This window comes from Chiloscyllium plagiosum, unplaced genomic scaffold (genome assembly GCF_037043375.1).
Source record: "Chiloscyllium plagiosum isolate Xiang-an unplaced genomic scaffold, Cpla_swu_hap1 HiC_scaffold_7, whole genome shotgun sequence".
Taxonomy (NCBI): domain Eukaryota; kingdom Metazoa; phylum Chordata; class Chondrichthyes; order Orectolobiformes; family Hemiscylliidae; genus Chiloscyllium; species Chiloscyllium plagiosum.
The window spans coordinates 16,763,849-16,781,078 of NW_028270145.1; the positions used below are offsets into that span (position 1 = coordinate 16,763,849).

A 17,230-nucleotide genomic window follows, 5' to 3' on the forward strand; every position below is an offset into this window, starting at 1 on the left:
GTTTGTGTCCCTAAATGTGTCCCTAAATGTGTCCCTATCACCAGGCATGTCAGATGTAAGGAAGCACTGGATGTTGAGTCAGCAGTGAAGATTACAAGGGAAGGAGATAAGGATTAAATTTTCAAGCAGCAGAAGAAAGTGGAAGGGTGGAGTAATTTAAGAAGGAAGTTCCGGAGCTTGAGTTGTAGATAACCAAAGATGCAGAAGGAGGCATCACAGAAATAGGGTGAAACAATAGAAAAGTGTAAACTTAAAAGTAACACTTGTAAATTGAAGGTGGTAGTAGATCAGCAGTTAATGACTTTCAGTGAAGCCAGAGGTAATGGCTGTCAGGGTGTGTGCAGGGTAGATACATAAAGCAAGGTTTTGGATGAGCTATCACTTATGGGGCTGAATCTTCCTAGAACATAGTGAGGGTAAGGGGTTTTTCACTGATTTTCCTTGGGTTTTCTCTGCATGTGCTCTAATGAATGCTCGTTGCTTTCTCTAATTTGACACACGCTAAAGTACTACCACTGCCACGACATCTTAGAATTCCTGGCGCAGTTTTTAAAGCTTAGCGAGTGCCCGGTCAAGGGCTGGCAGTCTGTAGATGCCCTAGTTGATTTTATTTTCCTTGGGCATATTAAACAGAGAGCATTTGGCACCCTCTTCTGCCAACAGGGACCTGGAGGTCCTGCAAGGTGGCAGTGGGATGTGTGTGCATTCACTGTTGATGGAGTGTGCAGCTAATAAAAGTCAGGAGGGGCAAGCAGCGAGCTGCAGTTGCCAGGTTACAGCTCTGACTTTCAGGTCAGGAATTATCGCCATCCATGCAACAGTGGTGGGAGAATGGACGACTACATATCGATGAGGTGTGATGACAGAAAAATGAGGTGCTAATGCATGCAAGTAGACCTCTCACTGTTCACGAGAGTGAATTTCATCTCGCTATTCTACACTTGTTGGAAAGTAGGACGTTTTGCTCTCGACAATAGAAAGCTCCTTGTTGTTGATGTCAAGTGATTCTCCCAGCTCCGTCAACAATCTTTGTCATTCATGACAGGGAAAACCCAGCCCAAAGAGTGTAATGGATGGAAGCCAACCAGGGGAGGATTAGGGTGAGTAAATCTGGAGTATGAACATGGATTTCAGTGGTAGACAGAATAGGGGCAAGGACTACTATGGAGATGGTGATCAGCAATGTTTGTGTCAGTGATGAATAAGCTTAGCTCAGGGTTGAGCAGGTGCTGATGTTACAAACAGTCCAGTTCAGCCAGACATTGGCTGAGGAGAGACATTTGAGTGTGCATCAAAGAGCAAAGATTATGGTAGGGGCCAGATACAGTGGCTTCAACTTTTCCAATATTTAGCTGCAGGAAACTGCAGGTTATTTAAATCTGCCTGCCACATAACTATTGTAACAGCAGAGATTTGGTGTCTTGGTGATGTCATCTTAGACTGGATATGGAATGGCGGGGAGATGCTATATCAGTGAATTTGCATCAAGTTAAACATTTAATAAGAGTGTATAGCAAATAGCTGATAAACTCAATTGACATGTGCATAATTTCCTTGATCTTTTGCAACAATTCTCTCACCTGAACACATTTTGCAGTAGTGGTGGTGGGGGCGGCGGGGGGGGGGGGGGGGGGGGGGGGGGGGGGGGTGCAAATGTGTGGCAGTGGCTGAATAGTATTATCACTAGACTAGTAATCCAGAAGCTCAGCTAATGTCACCGACAAATGATGGAATTTGAATTCAATTAAGAGTCTAATGATGACTATGATTCGACACCAGGTTATAGTCCAACAGGTTTATTTGAAAGTACTAGCTTTCAGAGCACTTCTCCTTCATCAGGTAACTAGTGGGGCAGAAGGTAGACCAAAACATCACCCTTTCACAACGCGACAGCATTCATGCTCTCAAAACCAATCGCAACACTGTCATCAAACCAGCAGATAAAGGAGGAGCCATCTTCATTCAGAATAGAACGGATGACCGCAAGGATGTGTACCAACAACTGAACAACCAGGAACACTACAGACAACTACCAGCCAACCCGACCAAAGAGCACACCCGTGAACTAAACACATTGATCAAGATTTTTGAGCCAGTCCTTCAGAGTATCCTACACACCCTCATCCCATGTACTTCTCGCATAGGGGACTTCTACTGCCTTCCAAAAATCCTGCCACACGAGTTACCTGATGAAGGAGCAATGCTCTGAAAGCTAGTACTTCCAAGTAAACATGTTGGACTATAACTTGGTGTTGTATGATTTTTAACTTTGCCCACCCCCAGTCCAACACGGGCACCTCCACATGATGATTATGATATTATTGTTGATTATCAGAAAACCCTGTCTGATTCAGTCATGTCCTTTAGGGAAGAAATCTGCCATTCTTATCTGGTCTGGCCAACATGTGACTCCAGACCAACAGCGATGTGGTTGACTCTTAAATGCCCTCTGAGTAGGCAATAAATGCTGACTCAGTCAGCCATCCCCACATCCCATTAATGAATACAAAAAAGATACTTAAAATGGTTATGCCCCCAAAGCTATTCTATTGAATATCCTACAATTCTGCTGGTTAAAATGGAATGTAAAATTAAGGCAAGAATTTTCCTGGCATTTTAATGTTATTTTTCTTGATGGTTCTTGAAATAACTTATTCTCACTATGATCTGTTACTTGAATGACATTTTTTTGACTCAATGTAATTCTCATTTTAAAAAATTAAAATGTGCAGACTGATGGCTGGCCTAAAGGTCTGATACTTGAAGAAGGAATAACTGTTATGAGTTCACCACTTCTCATGTGTCAAATTGTTGATGCTGTTTTCATTTTCCTTCCATTAAATTTTACATTCTGATGCATGGCAGGAAATTTAAGAGAAAATTGATGTTGTAAAAATAGGTGTACACTCAGAAGCACTTTATTTAGCATTGCAAATAAGCCCCCACAGGAAATTCCATTCCATATTTTCTAACTGATGCTATTTATGTAAGAATCCTGGCTTTGCTTGTACAAGGTTGCCAGAAACTAAAATGCAGGAACTAACCCATTTGGTTAATATAGTGTAGCATCTATATTTAAAGGTTCACAGAGCAAGTTAGTACTAACGAGGTAATTATGCCCCACGCAGGAACAGAAAGGCAACATGTCTACTGATGACTGGGAGCTGAATTTCTTTTAACTGGAAATTGGATAAATGTAAATGTTGGTGGGTTTCATTGTGAGTTTCCCCTCTTGGAGCCTATAGACTTTTCTCATGCTATCTCCCCAGCTCACCTCTGCGCCATGACCCTGCAACTCCCACTACCATAGGCAGAATTACTCATCATGGCGGGGTTATCCACGACATAGTGAAAGGAAAAGGGCAAATGAAGAGTTTCTGAGAGCATATTCGCGGCAAAGGTGGCATTTTATTGTCAGTAGGTTCTGACTGTGTGCTGTCTAACAGCTAGTACAAGATTCAATGTGCAGGGCCCGGCTATCCTTCGTGCCTCACAAGGTTTTATGGCCCAAGCTGTGAAGTGAGTGGCTCCTGCACCATGTGCAGGCTTTGGGAACCTGGAAAGTGATCGTCATTCGCATATTTAAGGCGTATCTTTCTGGGTTACAGGACATTGTTTGTGCAGCACAGCCATTAGTGGGATTGATTCCTGATGCTGGGTGTGGTCAAGAGTGTTTGGACCAGGATTTGTACTCCATACAGTTGTCTAAGGTTCACATTGAGCATGTAGTGCTCGCAGGTCTCTTTTACCTGTACTGTATGAGTGACTGTGTAATGCTGTATTGCCTTTTAAAGGACCTCACAATGCTTTAAAGTGAAGCTTCTCCTTCAGAGAATGAAACAGCTTCACTACCGACTCTAATTGTGGTTGCAGTATTTTCAGCTCCACTGCACCCTCGTCGTTTGAAACACGATGGACAAAAACAACAGTTACACCTCATACAGTTTGTGGACTTGGTCTCCTCCATTGAGGAAGCTGCCAAATGTACATTTAGAGTCATAGAGATGTACAGCACAGAAACAGACCCTTCAGTCCAACTCGTCCATGCCGACCAGATATCCCAATGCAATCTAGTCCCACCTACCAGCACGTGGCCCATATCCCTCCAAACCCTTCCTATTCATATACCCATCCAAATGCCTTTTAAATGTTGCAGTTGTACCAACCTCCACCACTTCCTCTGGCAGCTTGTTCCATATACATACCACCCTTTGTGTGAAAAGGTTGCCCCTTAGATCTCTTTTATATCTTTCCCCTCTCACCCTAAACATGTGCCCTCTAGTTCCAGACTCCCCCACCCCAGGGAAATGACTTTGTCTGTTTGTCCTATCCATGCCCCTCATGATTTTATAAACCTCTATAAAGTGTCTCCCTCAGCCTCTGGCGCTACAGGGAAACAGCCCTAGTCTATTCAACCTCTCCCTATAGCTCAAATCCTCCAACCCTGGCAACATCCTTGTAAATCTTTTCTGAACCATTTCAAGTTTCACAACATCTTTCCAATAGGAAGGAGACCAAAATTGCATGCAATATTCCAACAGTGGCCTAACCAATGTCCTGTACAGCGCAACATGACCTTCCAACTCCTGTATTCAATACTCTGACCAATAAAGGAAAGCATACCAAACACCTTCTTCACTATCCTACTACCTGTGACTCCACTTGCAAGGAGCTATAAACTTGCACTCAGCAACACTCCCCAGGACCTTACCATTAAGCGTATAAGTCCTGCTAAGATTTGCTTTCCCAAAATGCAGTACCTCACATTTACCTAAATTAATCTTCGTCTGCCCCTTCTCAGCCCATTGGCCCATCTGATCAAGATCCCATTGTAATCTGAGGTACCTTTTTCGCTGTCACTACACCTCCAATTTTGGTGTCATCAGCAAACTTACTAACTATATTTCTAATGATGAAAAGTAGATGACCCAGCACCGATCCTTGTGGCACTCCACTGGTCACAGGCCTCCAGTCTGAAAAACAACCCTCCACCACCACCCTCTGTCTTCTACCTTTGAGCCAGTTCTGTATCCAAATGGCTAGTTCTCCCTGTATTCCATGAGATCTAACCTTCTTGTTGGTAGCTCTCCCTGTCAATCCCATTGGCTTTGAACTTTCCCACATTCCCACCCAACCTCTATATTGAGTCAATTTCTCAGATATAGGAGTGTACTGAACCCTCACACTGCATCAGAGCCAAGGTACTGCTGAGTGTTGATGACAAATCTCATATTCCTGATTCCTGATGAAAGGCTTATGCCCGAAACGTCAGTTCTGCTGCTCCTTGGATGCTGCCTGACCTGCTGTCCTTTGCCAGCGCCACACTCTCGACTCTAATCTGCAGCATCTGCAATCCTCACTTTCTCCCACTACTAGCCTCCCAACATTACCCCTTTCTCTTCCATGCTCCATTATCTCCCACCTCCTTTTTACGTTGAGTTTCCCACCACCCCTTTCACATCTGTTATTTGTATCCCAGCGTCCTTCCTCCAAATCTCACCCCAGGCCTATTCATGATCTATCCCCTGACAATCTTGGATGGGCGGCCCCATCTGATGATGGGCTAGCCCCGACTGACTTACCGCAATAGCCTAGACATGTTGCCCTGGACACGTAAGGCAGAGTGTGGCCCCCACCCCAGACAACAGAGATATGGACCCTTGAAATGCTAACAGACCGTCACCAAGCCTCCGGCTTAATATCAAGGGCTGCTGTTGACTCGCTGTGCGCCAAGAGCCCTGGATTGGAGCATATCACCCACAACCTGACTGAGGACTACTCTCAGACCTTGAGACATGACTGTTTGGTTGATGCTCATGCATTTTGTTTGCTGCATGCTGTTGGCACATGGTGCAGGTGAGCAATTGATGTAACATGTTGGTGTGCAGCAACATGTCCACCTCCTTGACTGATGACTGCTGGCAGCCATGACAAGCTGGTTAGCTTTGTGTCTGTGCTAAAGGCAAGGCAAGACAGAAACATTGTGAATATTTAAGCTCTGGCTGGGAGGACAAAGCATAAAAATTGCAAAGTACAGATGCTGTAAGCCTCCAAGGAGGCACAAAGTTAATGAATACTCAGAGAGCAAGCAAGGAAACCTGAGATGCTCCCTGATCCAGTCCACAAGGTCTCCTGGCAACAACATTTCAATGAAAGGTGCCAGTGTACTCCAAATATCAGCTTTGAAGTGCAGAGTATTCTTGTAAGCAGAGCAGAGATATGCTATGAGGCTGGATGAGACTGATACTTGTCGGATGCCAAGGTCCATGTACGGGGAGGGATGCATGAAGTTGGAATGTACCATGAGATTTCAGGGCCTAGTGTCCAAGATGGAAGCCTGGTGTTACAAGTGGAGACCTACAGTTACTCTGACTTTCATGTTGGGGAATTTTCGCTGTCTCATTTCCATCCAGTCGGTGGGAGAGTGGGAAACCATATAAAAATGAGGTGAGACCAGGTGATGATGGGAATCTCATCTCACATTCAACATGTAGGAAAATGGAAGTTTTTGCTTGGAACACAAGAAGATCCTCACTAGCCATCTCACACGATTTTCCCAACTTTCCCAGCAATGCCCACAGCATTCAGGGGCTGGGTAAAATCCACCCCTGAGAGATTGTAATGTGGGAGTGATGTTCTCCAAGGGATTTGACATTCGACAAACATTTTACAAGCCTGACTGATTTTTCAAATGAATGTATCTGTAACAGGTTGCTGACCTGACCTACTTTCAAGAAAAGACAAAAACAACACTTGGACTCTTCTGTAATTTCACCAGCCATGTTTCTTTTCAGTCCCTAAAGTCAAACATTTTGCTGGTTTAAGTCAATATTGACAACAGATAGGCCTGTTTAGTTTGGTTACTGTAACAAGAGTAGACTTGTAATCATGGCATTTACAGAACTGCAAACACCTTTCCTCCTCACTGTAGTCATTACTAATGAATGTCTGCCAGTATTGGTGACACCAGTATATCCAGCCTCCAGTCACAAGACGGCTCAGCAGCAGTAACATTGCAAAACAGATACGGATTCTGTCATGTCAATACCCCTTCAAACTAGCTCCATCTATTCATTCATACACCACAACCTCAGAAAAATTAGGAGAATAAGTAGACATGCACAGAAATCAGTAGCTACTGACTAAATTAGCACTGTGGTGACAAATGGAACTCAAATGACCTTGCAGGATGTCTGTGATTCCCTCTCGGGTATGGAAGCTCAGTTTGATGATGTCTGCCCTGAGATGACATGTTAAAATTGACCATAGTGCAAGGTTTTGGTTGTTTTACTTATGGAGCTTTTTCCTGCATACTTTAACAGCTTAGACATTGGAGAGAAACAAAGTTGTGATAGGCATTGATGGTGGAGCAGCTGACCAGCAGGTCATGTGGTAAAAAAATTCCACTTAAAACAAAATTCAGCAAATCCAGCAGTTTATGAGCTGGATCCAGTTGTAGACCAGGAAAGGTATTGGATTGTTGTAAAATGATTAATTCAATGATGGTCATCAGAGAACAATAATAATACAATAATAACTTGTATTTAGAGTCATAGAGTCATACAACACGGAAACAGACCCTTTAGTCTAACCAGTCCATGCCAACCATAATCCCAAACAAAACTTATCCCACCTGCCTACGGTTGGCCCATATCCTTCCAAATATTTCTTATTTATTTTATTTATCTAAATGTCTTTAAAATGTTATAACTGTACCTGCATCAACTACTTACTCTGGAAATTGAACCACTCTCTGTGTTAAAAAAAATGCCCCTCATGTCTTTTTTAAAATCTTTCTCCTTTACCCTAAAAAGTATGCTCTTTAGTCATGAAATCCCCCACCCTAGGAAAACGACACCTGCCATTCACCTTATCTATACCCCTCATGACTTTTTAAAGCGTTATGGGATCACTTCTCAATCTTCAATGCTCCAATGACAAAGGTCCCAGCTGATCCAGTCTCTCCTTATAACCCAAACCGTCCATTCCCTGCAACATCCGGGTGAAACTCTTCTGAACCTTTAATGTAGTAAGACGCTTTTAAGACCTTTCACAAGGGTTTTATCTAACCATATGTGACACTGGGCCCGGTTTGGAGATCTGGATTTGGAAGAGTAAAAGCTTGAGCAGTACAGCAGGTTTTAAGGAGAGGCAGAGAGATTTAGGGAGAGAATTCTAAAGCTCGGACCCTGACAGCTGAAGGCAAAGGTGCCAAGAGAAGAGAGAGTAAAGTCAAGCATATGCAGAATGCCAAAGCTAGAGGAGCACAGGTATCTCAGAAAGTTGTGGGGCTGGAGGAGGATTTCTTCTGTTTTCATGTGATGTGGCTGTAAGCTGGCAGACCAGCATTTATAGGAATGTAAGAGTCAGAGTAGGCCATAAGGGTGGCACGGTGGCTCAGTGGTTAGCACTGCTGCTTCACAGTGCCAGGGACTCGCATTCGATTCCACCCTCAGGTGACTGTCTTTGCACATTCTCACCATGTCTGTATGAGTTTCCTCAGGGTGATCCAGTCTCCTCCCACAGTCCAAAGCTGTGCAATTTAGGCAGATTGGCCATGCTAAATTTCCTATAGTGTTCAGGGTTGTGCAGCCTAGGTGGGTTGGCATGGGAAATGTGGAGTGATAGGGTCGGCGTGCGGGTCTGGATGGGATGCTCCTCAGAGGGTCAGCATGGACTCGATGGGCCAAAAGACCTGCTTCCATGCTGTAGGAGTTGTGTGATTCTGCCCCTGCAACCTACTTGGGCATTGTCTGCTCCATCATTTTAAATCCTGGCTGATCATTTACCTCAGTACCATATGCCCACACCATCTCCACATTCCTTGATATCATGAGTGACTGGAGATCTATTGACATATATCTTGAACTTTCTTAATGTAAGGACTTCCACAGTATTCTCAGGTAAATCATTCGAAAGCTTCACCATCCTCTGAGTGAAGAACTTGCTCCTCATCTTAGTCCTACATGGTTTGCCTCTTATTCTGAGACTGTCTCCCCTGATTATCAACCTCACAGCCAGGGGCAGCAGTCCTTTTGCATGGTTTCTATCTCTCTACATAAGTTTCTATTAGAATGCCTCTCATTCTTCTTCTCTCCCGTGACTGCAGGCCCAGCCTGCTCAATCCCTGCTCATAAGATTCCCACCATCCCAGGATTCAGTCTGGTGAGCCTCTGCTGCACACCCTCTATGGTAAGTATATCCTTCCTTATGCAAGGGGACGAGAACTACACACAGTACTCAGTGCAGTTTCACCAGTGTTCTTATACAATTGGAGCAAGGCTCTTGTATTCCAATATCTTGTGAATGTTGGTGAGCAAACACTGATTTTGGGTACATGGGATATGTTGCAAATTGTGACATGGCCAGCAGCAGAGTTTAGGGAGAATAGAACATGGGAGACCAGCCAGGAATGCATTGGAATATGCAGGTTGAGAGGTGTAAAGGTATTGAGAGCTTTAGCTGCAAACAGTGGTACAGTTTGTTCTGCCCTCCACATGACATCAGTCAACATTACATGATTAGTTCATAATGCCTTCACTACAGCTGAGGTCTGTACAATAAATGTTACTGAGCCATAACTCAATAATAGAAGGGAGAAATTGAGAACACAATGAATGAAAACCTGACTATGCCAAACACCTAGTCATATGCAAAGATTGACTTGATGAACATAAAATGACACAAATTAAGTTGATAATATTACACAGCGATGAATCTATTATAAAGCAAATTTTGATCCATTTCGGACAGCTGGAATTAATATGCAATTATGTTAACTCTTTCTGGCAGTGGTGGATGTGTATCAAGCTTGGTGTGGTCCATGCAAGGCAGTCGTCAGTTTGTTTCGGAAGATTAAAAATGAATTGGGAGATGATCACTTGCATTTTGCCGTGGTAAGACACTCAATATTATTGTGGAGTATTGGAGAAGCAGTTTGTTTCTCACCTCACCCCATATCGATGTCATATTGCTCAAAGACGGCTTAAAACACGAGAACCAGAGTTGAAGTTTTGAGACCAATTTGACCGGTTCAGAACCCCCAAGTTGAACTTTTCAAACTGTAATTCAATCAGAGAGAGAGAGAGCGAGCAGGAAGTCTTCAATGGGAGCATGAAAGAGAAAATGGTAGTGAATTAAATATTCAAGTAAAAGCAAAGTTCTGCCGATACTGGAGACCTGAATTAAAGGAACAAAATTCTGGAGACACTCAACTGGTCTGGAATTGTCTGTGGAGAGAGAATCAGAGTTAACATTGAGTCCTATTTGACTCTCCTTTGGAGCTCAAAATTGTGTCTTACTCGATGTTAAATTGGCCTCTCCAGCACTTTCTGCTTTTATTTCGGTTCTGCTGAATCCTCAGTATTTTGGTTTTGCTTTATAACGTTAACAAGGCCCACTCTCCATGAAGGAAGGCCGAACAAAGGCTTTAGCCAAGAGAAGTTGCACAGTAACCTTGTGTGAAGCATCCTTGCTCGTTTTCCATGCTGATATTTTGGAACAGGCCTGAATACTAAGTTGCTGCTTATCAAGGCTTGATCTCCTAACCTGATGAGGAAAGATCGGCATAAGTGTTAACAATTATTTTGACCATCTTCTAGCTCAGCAAATTGTGGAAGATTAGTAATAGCCAACTTCCATTTGCTCCAGTGTTGTAGAACAAGAGTCAATTACGTTCAGAAGAAAAGTTGCAAGCAATTGTGTTACTGAATTGAACATAGATGTTTCTGATTCATTCAATTCATCGCTGTTTCTACTTTTTTTTAGGCTGAAGCAGATATCATTGAGTCATTGCAAAAATACAGAGGGAGATGTGAACCCACCTTCCTTTTCTATGGAGTGAGTAAACATTAAATGGATTTAAATGGCAAAAGATAAATCACATTTTCTCTAGTTTAAATTGTATTACTGCATCATCCCCTACCCTTTGCCTCTGCCCCTTCACAGCTAACTCTTATTAAGTGATGAGCTCTGTTGATGCTGCCAACCTTCTGGTATCATGCCCAGATGTGCCCTTAGGATCTGCAGGGGTAGTGATGGTTGTGGTAGTATAGAGTGGTGGTGACACAGGTATGGAAGTTAACCCTGTTATGAAGTTGAAGGCGTGTACTGAACCTTTAAGAGAGAGTGAATGCAGGCACCTGTCATGCGACTGACTAGCAATCTCAGAGTGTACTGGAAAATTGAAAATATGTAACACTTGGCTGTGGAACAAATACCTGAGTTTGGTAGCGATGTTTTCACAACAGTTCAAATTTAACCAATTAGTTTAAATTATACCCCAGGATACTAAACCCAATCGAATTTGAATTTTACTGTTTTGACAACATCGAACCAATGATCCGATCCAATGTCTGGGGTATAAAAGAAGCAGAAATTTTGATAGAGAGAAAAACCTGCCATCTAGAGAGAGAGAGAGTGCTATTCAAAACACTCTCTACCAAAGGTATCTTTTTCATATGAAACATCTTTGCAGCAAAAGATGAAAGATGACCCAGGGAGATCTACAGCAGAAAAAGACCAACACCGACAATGACAGCCGCTGTCTGGTTTTGAAAATTAAGTGGATGTAGTTTTAATTGGACCAGTATAGTGCTATAGAGGTAGATAACAAGCATTTAAGGAAAAGAGGTTTAGAGTTGTATATAGTTGTTGTTTAATGTTCACTTTTAGAGTTAAAGAGTAAAATTGATTTTCTTTTCAATATTGGTATTTGGGGAGTTTTCTTTCACTCATACTTTAACAGATTACCAGGCTAGGTGAGCTTTTCTGTGTGTTTGATTTAATTAGCACAAAGGGTTCACCACCCTGATGTTCCTGATTATCGCCATAATGACCCTGATGTCCAAGAGTTTGAAATTACTCTGAAGTGTGGGAGACTGCCAGTGACCTCTCCACATCCTATCAGTTGCCTAGCACCATTGTCAACATGGTAAATTGCCCTTTAATGGGCCCTTTAAATGTGTGAATCAACTGTTCCCCTTCAGGCAGGCATATTGTCCACTTTCAGATTCCTCTGATGGTATAATGCCCACTGTTGGGATTGCATCATGGAACAGATCTGACCAAGTTCCCCATAATTATACCAGCCTTTCCCCTTACTGATTACTGACCAGTGAAATTCAGTGCATTAACTCTTTTAGTATTCCCACAAATGCAGCCACACCTGCTATGTGCTTTCAACATTTTCTGTTTGTCTTTATTTCGTATCTTGCACATCAGATTTTTGACCTTACATTAGTATTTCACCAGGTTTTATTTTTATTGAACAATTGACAGGTTGCCCAATTCTCTTAATTTTGATATGTCTGCTTGGAATGGCAATGTCTACTAAATATCTGGACATTTGACTGACAGTGAAGACTGTTTTTTATTCAAAATACTTCGTTTACTTTGAGTATTTCCCTGTCTCCATTTGCAGGGAGGACAGTTAGTTGCTGTTGTGAGAGGAGCAAATGCCCCATTGCTACAAAAGACCATCCACGAACAACTACGCACTGAAAAGAAGGTCCTAGAGGGAGGAGCTGAACGCAAAGTGGTGAGATTATTATTGACAAAGGACAAGAAAGTAGCTAAAGCTTGCTGAAAACGGAAACATATGACTGAAGCTTTTCACCTTGCACTCATTAGGATCTAATGCAAGAATCAACGTTTCGGGCATAAGGGTATGCCCGAAACGTTGATTCTCCTGTTCCCTGGATGCTGCCTGACCTGCTGCGCTTTTCCAGCAACACATTTTTAGCTCTGATCTCCAGCATCTGCAGACCTCACTTTCTCCTCTAATGCAAGAATGCCAAATTTCAAACCATCACAAGAATTGAAATTTGGTATTCTTGTTTTTGTCCTGATGAGTGAAAGATAAAAACTTTTGACAACATGTCTCTCTTTTTAGAAATAAAAGTGGTCCTCAAACTATAATTCAGAAACATTTAGTCAATAAATAGTATACCTCATTCCTTATTTTCATTTGTTTTACAACTATATGTAGATTAGATTACTTACAGTGTGGAAACAGGCCCTTCGGCCCAACAAGTCCACACCGACGCGCAACCCACCCAGACCCATTCCCCTACATTTATCCCTTCACCTAACACTACGGGCAATTTAGCATGGCCAATTCACCTAACCTGCACATTTTTGGATTGTGGGAGGAAACCGGAGCACCCGGAGGAAACCCACGCAGACACGGGGAGAATGTGCAAACTCCACACAGTCAGTCGCCTGAGGCGGGAATTGAACCCAGGTCTCTGGCGCTGTGAGGCAGCAGTGCTAACCACTGTGCCACCGTGCCGCCCATGTAGTCATTAGTACCTTTTCCCAGGTGTCCTAACAGGCCTGTCACCTGTGCAAAAGACATATTTGATCCCAGTTTAGGGCTAACTTACCTTGATTGCACTGGTTAGGACATGCAGTGCACCAATGATGTCTTAGAATCACAGGGCATAGACTCCAATAACAATCTGCTGTAATTTACTACTGTGGGGTGCTGCCAAGTTATTGTCTCACTGTCACTATTAAAGAGAAGAAGGCTTTGAGAAATCAGAGGAAGGCAGTCATCCCTGGACTGCTGTTTCATTCCTGGTCATGTCTGGAGGTGGAGGGAGTGAGCAGATTCTTTTGTACAGATTTGCTATTGATGTGAAGGGCTCTGGGAGACAGAATGGAGAAAGAAAAATCTTAATACATAGTTGACACCTGACTCAGAAAAAAAGTGGTCGACCTTTGATAACTTACTCGATGCTCAGGCAGTTCTGGGGTGGCCGGAGAGGTCCACTGGGATGTATCCTGAGATAATCTGAGAGAATCTACCTGATTCTGTGTGGAATCCAGCACAAATTAGCCAACAGGAATCTGTAAGAAACTAAAGAAACCTATATTAGTGTGATAGAATAGAATAGAAAGTTATTGTCGTGTGTACTTTTACATGAAAAATACAGTGGAAAGTTTTATAAGTTGCCTCATCACAGTTTATGCTAGGTGGCAAACAAAAGCTGGAGTGTATGAAATGCTGACTCAGCTAATCTCTCTCCAATCCAACTCTGCACACCTTTCTCATGCCCCTGCTGCCTGACCATTAACATGTTAATCATTTCAAAGATGTAGCAAAGGCTTCAACCCCTCAGGTCCATTCCAGAATTTCTACACTAAAACCAGGGTCAGCGAACTGGAAGTAGTAGTGTGGAATTTCAGAGTTCTATCAAATCTCGCTAGGATAAACACATACACAATCAAACTCCAGTGCTATTATAAAAGTTAAAACTTTGAAAAGAAATAAGCATCTGATTTTCAGATCCAGGCTGATCAAAAAAAACAGACCAGGTTTCAGTACTTAGCAAGAATTTACTATTTTGTTATACAAATTATTAGTTTCCAGCTGCAAGTAAACAATTAAATTGAGCAATTAAATAACAAGTAATTAAGTAACAAAAGAAAACTCTGAACTCTTTATAAACTCCTCTTACGCACACAGACACACATAATCAAGATAAAATATTGTGTAGTGTTAACTGGAAAAACACTGCCATTGCCTTTGCTCACACGATCTGTTCAGTTGTTTCTTATTGAGCTGAACGTTTCTCATCAATCTTCATTTTTCTGAGTACTTCTATTGGTTTATAAGAGGTGCCAAATGGCCGGTTCACTTATAAAACATGTCTGACTTCTCCAATTTAAAGCTGCAACTTGCAGCATATGCTGGAGAAAAGATCAGCTACTTGTTGACAGACCAAGATGATTCATGACATGGTAAATAATCACATAGTTATAATGAAACAAAGAACTGCGGATGCTGGAGATCTGAAACAAATAAAAACTGAAAATGCTGGAGAAACTCAGCAGGTCTGACAGTATCGATGCAGAGAAAACAGAGTTAATGTTTCAAGTCCTGTGACTTTTCATTGGGACATAGTTGTTGGCAAGCAGAGGAGCTTTATCATTGAGAAATGACCACTACTTGACAATTAAGCAGCTTCACTTATAAACAACCATTGAATTCAGTTTGCACATTGCTACAAGCCAGCGTGGCACAAATTGAGTTCACAACAGTTATAAAATCCTAACTTTCAAAACATGCAGCAATTCTTGTGAATCCCTGCGTTCCTTCTTATTTCAATCCACAGTTTTAAAAAGCATAAAAATAAGAAGATGCAACATTTACAGTTGTGATGTTTCACTTGCTTCCTCACTTGCTTCCATTGATTCATGGTGAGTTTTATGGGCTTCACAGGTGATTCTGCACCTTACTCAACTGGCCATTTTCCAAAATGAGCGTCTGCAAGTGTTTCAGTTACAGGGTGCATTACAACTAAAGCATCACAAGATGTCAGGCAGGAAAATAGGGTCAAGGCCACAATCAGATCATCCCTGATCTTCTTGAATGTTGTTGCAGAGACTGAATAACCTAATTGTGCTAATAAATATTTTGTTCCTTTGATCCAGTTTTTATAGGTGTCTTTGCCCTGTTTTAAAAGCCAGGGGGTCTGTATTGGAATAGATTTGGCTTCACTGAATGCTACATGGTTTTCTTTTTCCTGGAGCACTGTGATTCCCTGTAACATCTGTATTTGAGTTTAGCTAATTTTCAACAGACTCAGCACTCAACCTGGGACTTGCTGCTTTGTAAATATTGACTAAGCTAGAATAGATTTTTAAAAAAATCTTTGTCACTGACAACTTCCAGCTATTTACATTTGCCCTTTGTTTTCTACCTTTTAACTGTCTTTATGTTGCTCACCAAATTAATGCAAGGTGGAGTACAAATTGTCCAGTGTGAAGTTGGTGTGTTTTCCATTCATTTTATACCCAAATAAGAGCCGCAGCACATACACAACTATACAGATGTATGACACAAATGGAAATTCCTGGCTCAGCATGTTTGACGCTAAACATGAATAACAAGTTAAAGGTACAAATAGCCATCATCACTTTTCAGTTGTCTTAGTTCAATATATTTGTTGATCAAACCCCAATCTGACCATTTTCTATTCTCTTTCTTTCTCATCTTAAGTTTATATCCCTCAGCTTCCTGCTCAATTGGAATCCAACCTTTGTCCCCTCAAAGATTTTTCCCTCATGCCAATATATATTGCATTGAGCATGGCCAACTTTATAGCTCTGTTCCCTGATATTGGTTCTTCCTTAAATTAAGCTCCTAGTTTCTTGAATACCAGCTTCTGCCCACAAATCTGCTTAGAATCCATTTCTACGATGGTGCTGATTAACATGAGCCAAGGGTTATCATCTAATAATAAAATACTTCTGAATATTGTAAGTCAGTCAATTGAAGCTGTTTCATTTTTGGCCTTTAGATCAGAGATGAAGGCTTATCAGAAGAGCAAAAGGAGGAAGTGATATTGGTGGAAGACAATGAAGAGGAGGATCTGGGTAAGCAATGAAATCTTCAGTTGAAACAGCAGAAGGTGACCTATGATTTTGAAAGCAATGCTTTTTCATTGATCTGAAATGACTCCACAGGAGTTGGTATCCAGTCATCAAGTCATCCTTTATTTACAAGTGGAAAATCCCTGACACTGGCTCAGCTCCCTCAGAGCCGGCTCTCAGAGTGACAGAATGCCTGACGCTGCTCTTGTTATCTGTCAGCCAGGGCTCCCTAATTTGATCTGTTAATCAGTTCAATTAGAGAACTCATATTCTATGAGTTCCAACTGGATGGCCTCATTACGATCACCACATGATCGACTGGATTAGTCCAATTAGTGTTTCAAAATTTACAATTATGAATTAAAATCAAAGTCCTCTACAATTGCTTCATTCAGACAGCAAATGATTGGCTCCTAACTGTTGAAATCTAAAGACTGTAGCTCAAGAGGAGGGAACAATTCACAAATGAACTTTTTGTTCTCTTTTTTTCTATTTTTCTGTATATCTACCTCAGTCAAAAGTGCTACAACTGAACTGTCATGTGTAGGTAATTATGGACTACATCCTGATGTACTGTATTGCTACTTCTGCACAAAGCAATGTCTCCTTATAGCGTTGTTAATGATAGCTTTAGACAGATTCCTCTGCAATGTCTCAGTGGATCAGTGTATACAGAACTGAAAGTCCCAGAGTTCAGTCTCTGCTCTGTGTTGAGTAATTTGCTGTTAACCAGCTTGTTTGAAATATAATCATCTTCTGAAGCCAGATAAATTGTAATGGGGAACAAAAAAATGGAAGAAGAATTGAAATTCTTCCCCTAAATGTGAAGTAACTGAGGGTTTATAAGAGG

At 41.9% G+C, this 17,230-nt stretch overlaps 1 protein-coding gene across 7 annotated transcripts in view; it reads left to right on the top strand.

The window, feature by feature from the left end:
- Positions 1–17,230, top strand: part of LOC122551346 (thioredoxin domain-containing protein 6) — a 67,140-nt gene that overhangs the window by 19,816 nt on the left and 30,094 nt on the right. For all 7 annotated transcript variants that reach the window (XM_087988590.1, XM_043693083.2, XM_043693087.2 and 4 more), the window contains 4 exons: positions 9,793–9,896; positions 10,768–10,839; positions 12,422–12,538; positions 16,308–16,383. In XM_087988590.1, the coding sequence (XP_087844716.1) occupies positions 9,793–9,896; positions 10,768–10,839; positions 12,422–12,538; positions 16,308–16,383 (369 nt within the window). The remainder of the gene's footprint in view (positions 1–9,792; positions 9,897–10,767; positions 10,840–12,421; positions 12,539–16,307; positions 16,384–17,230) is intronic.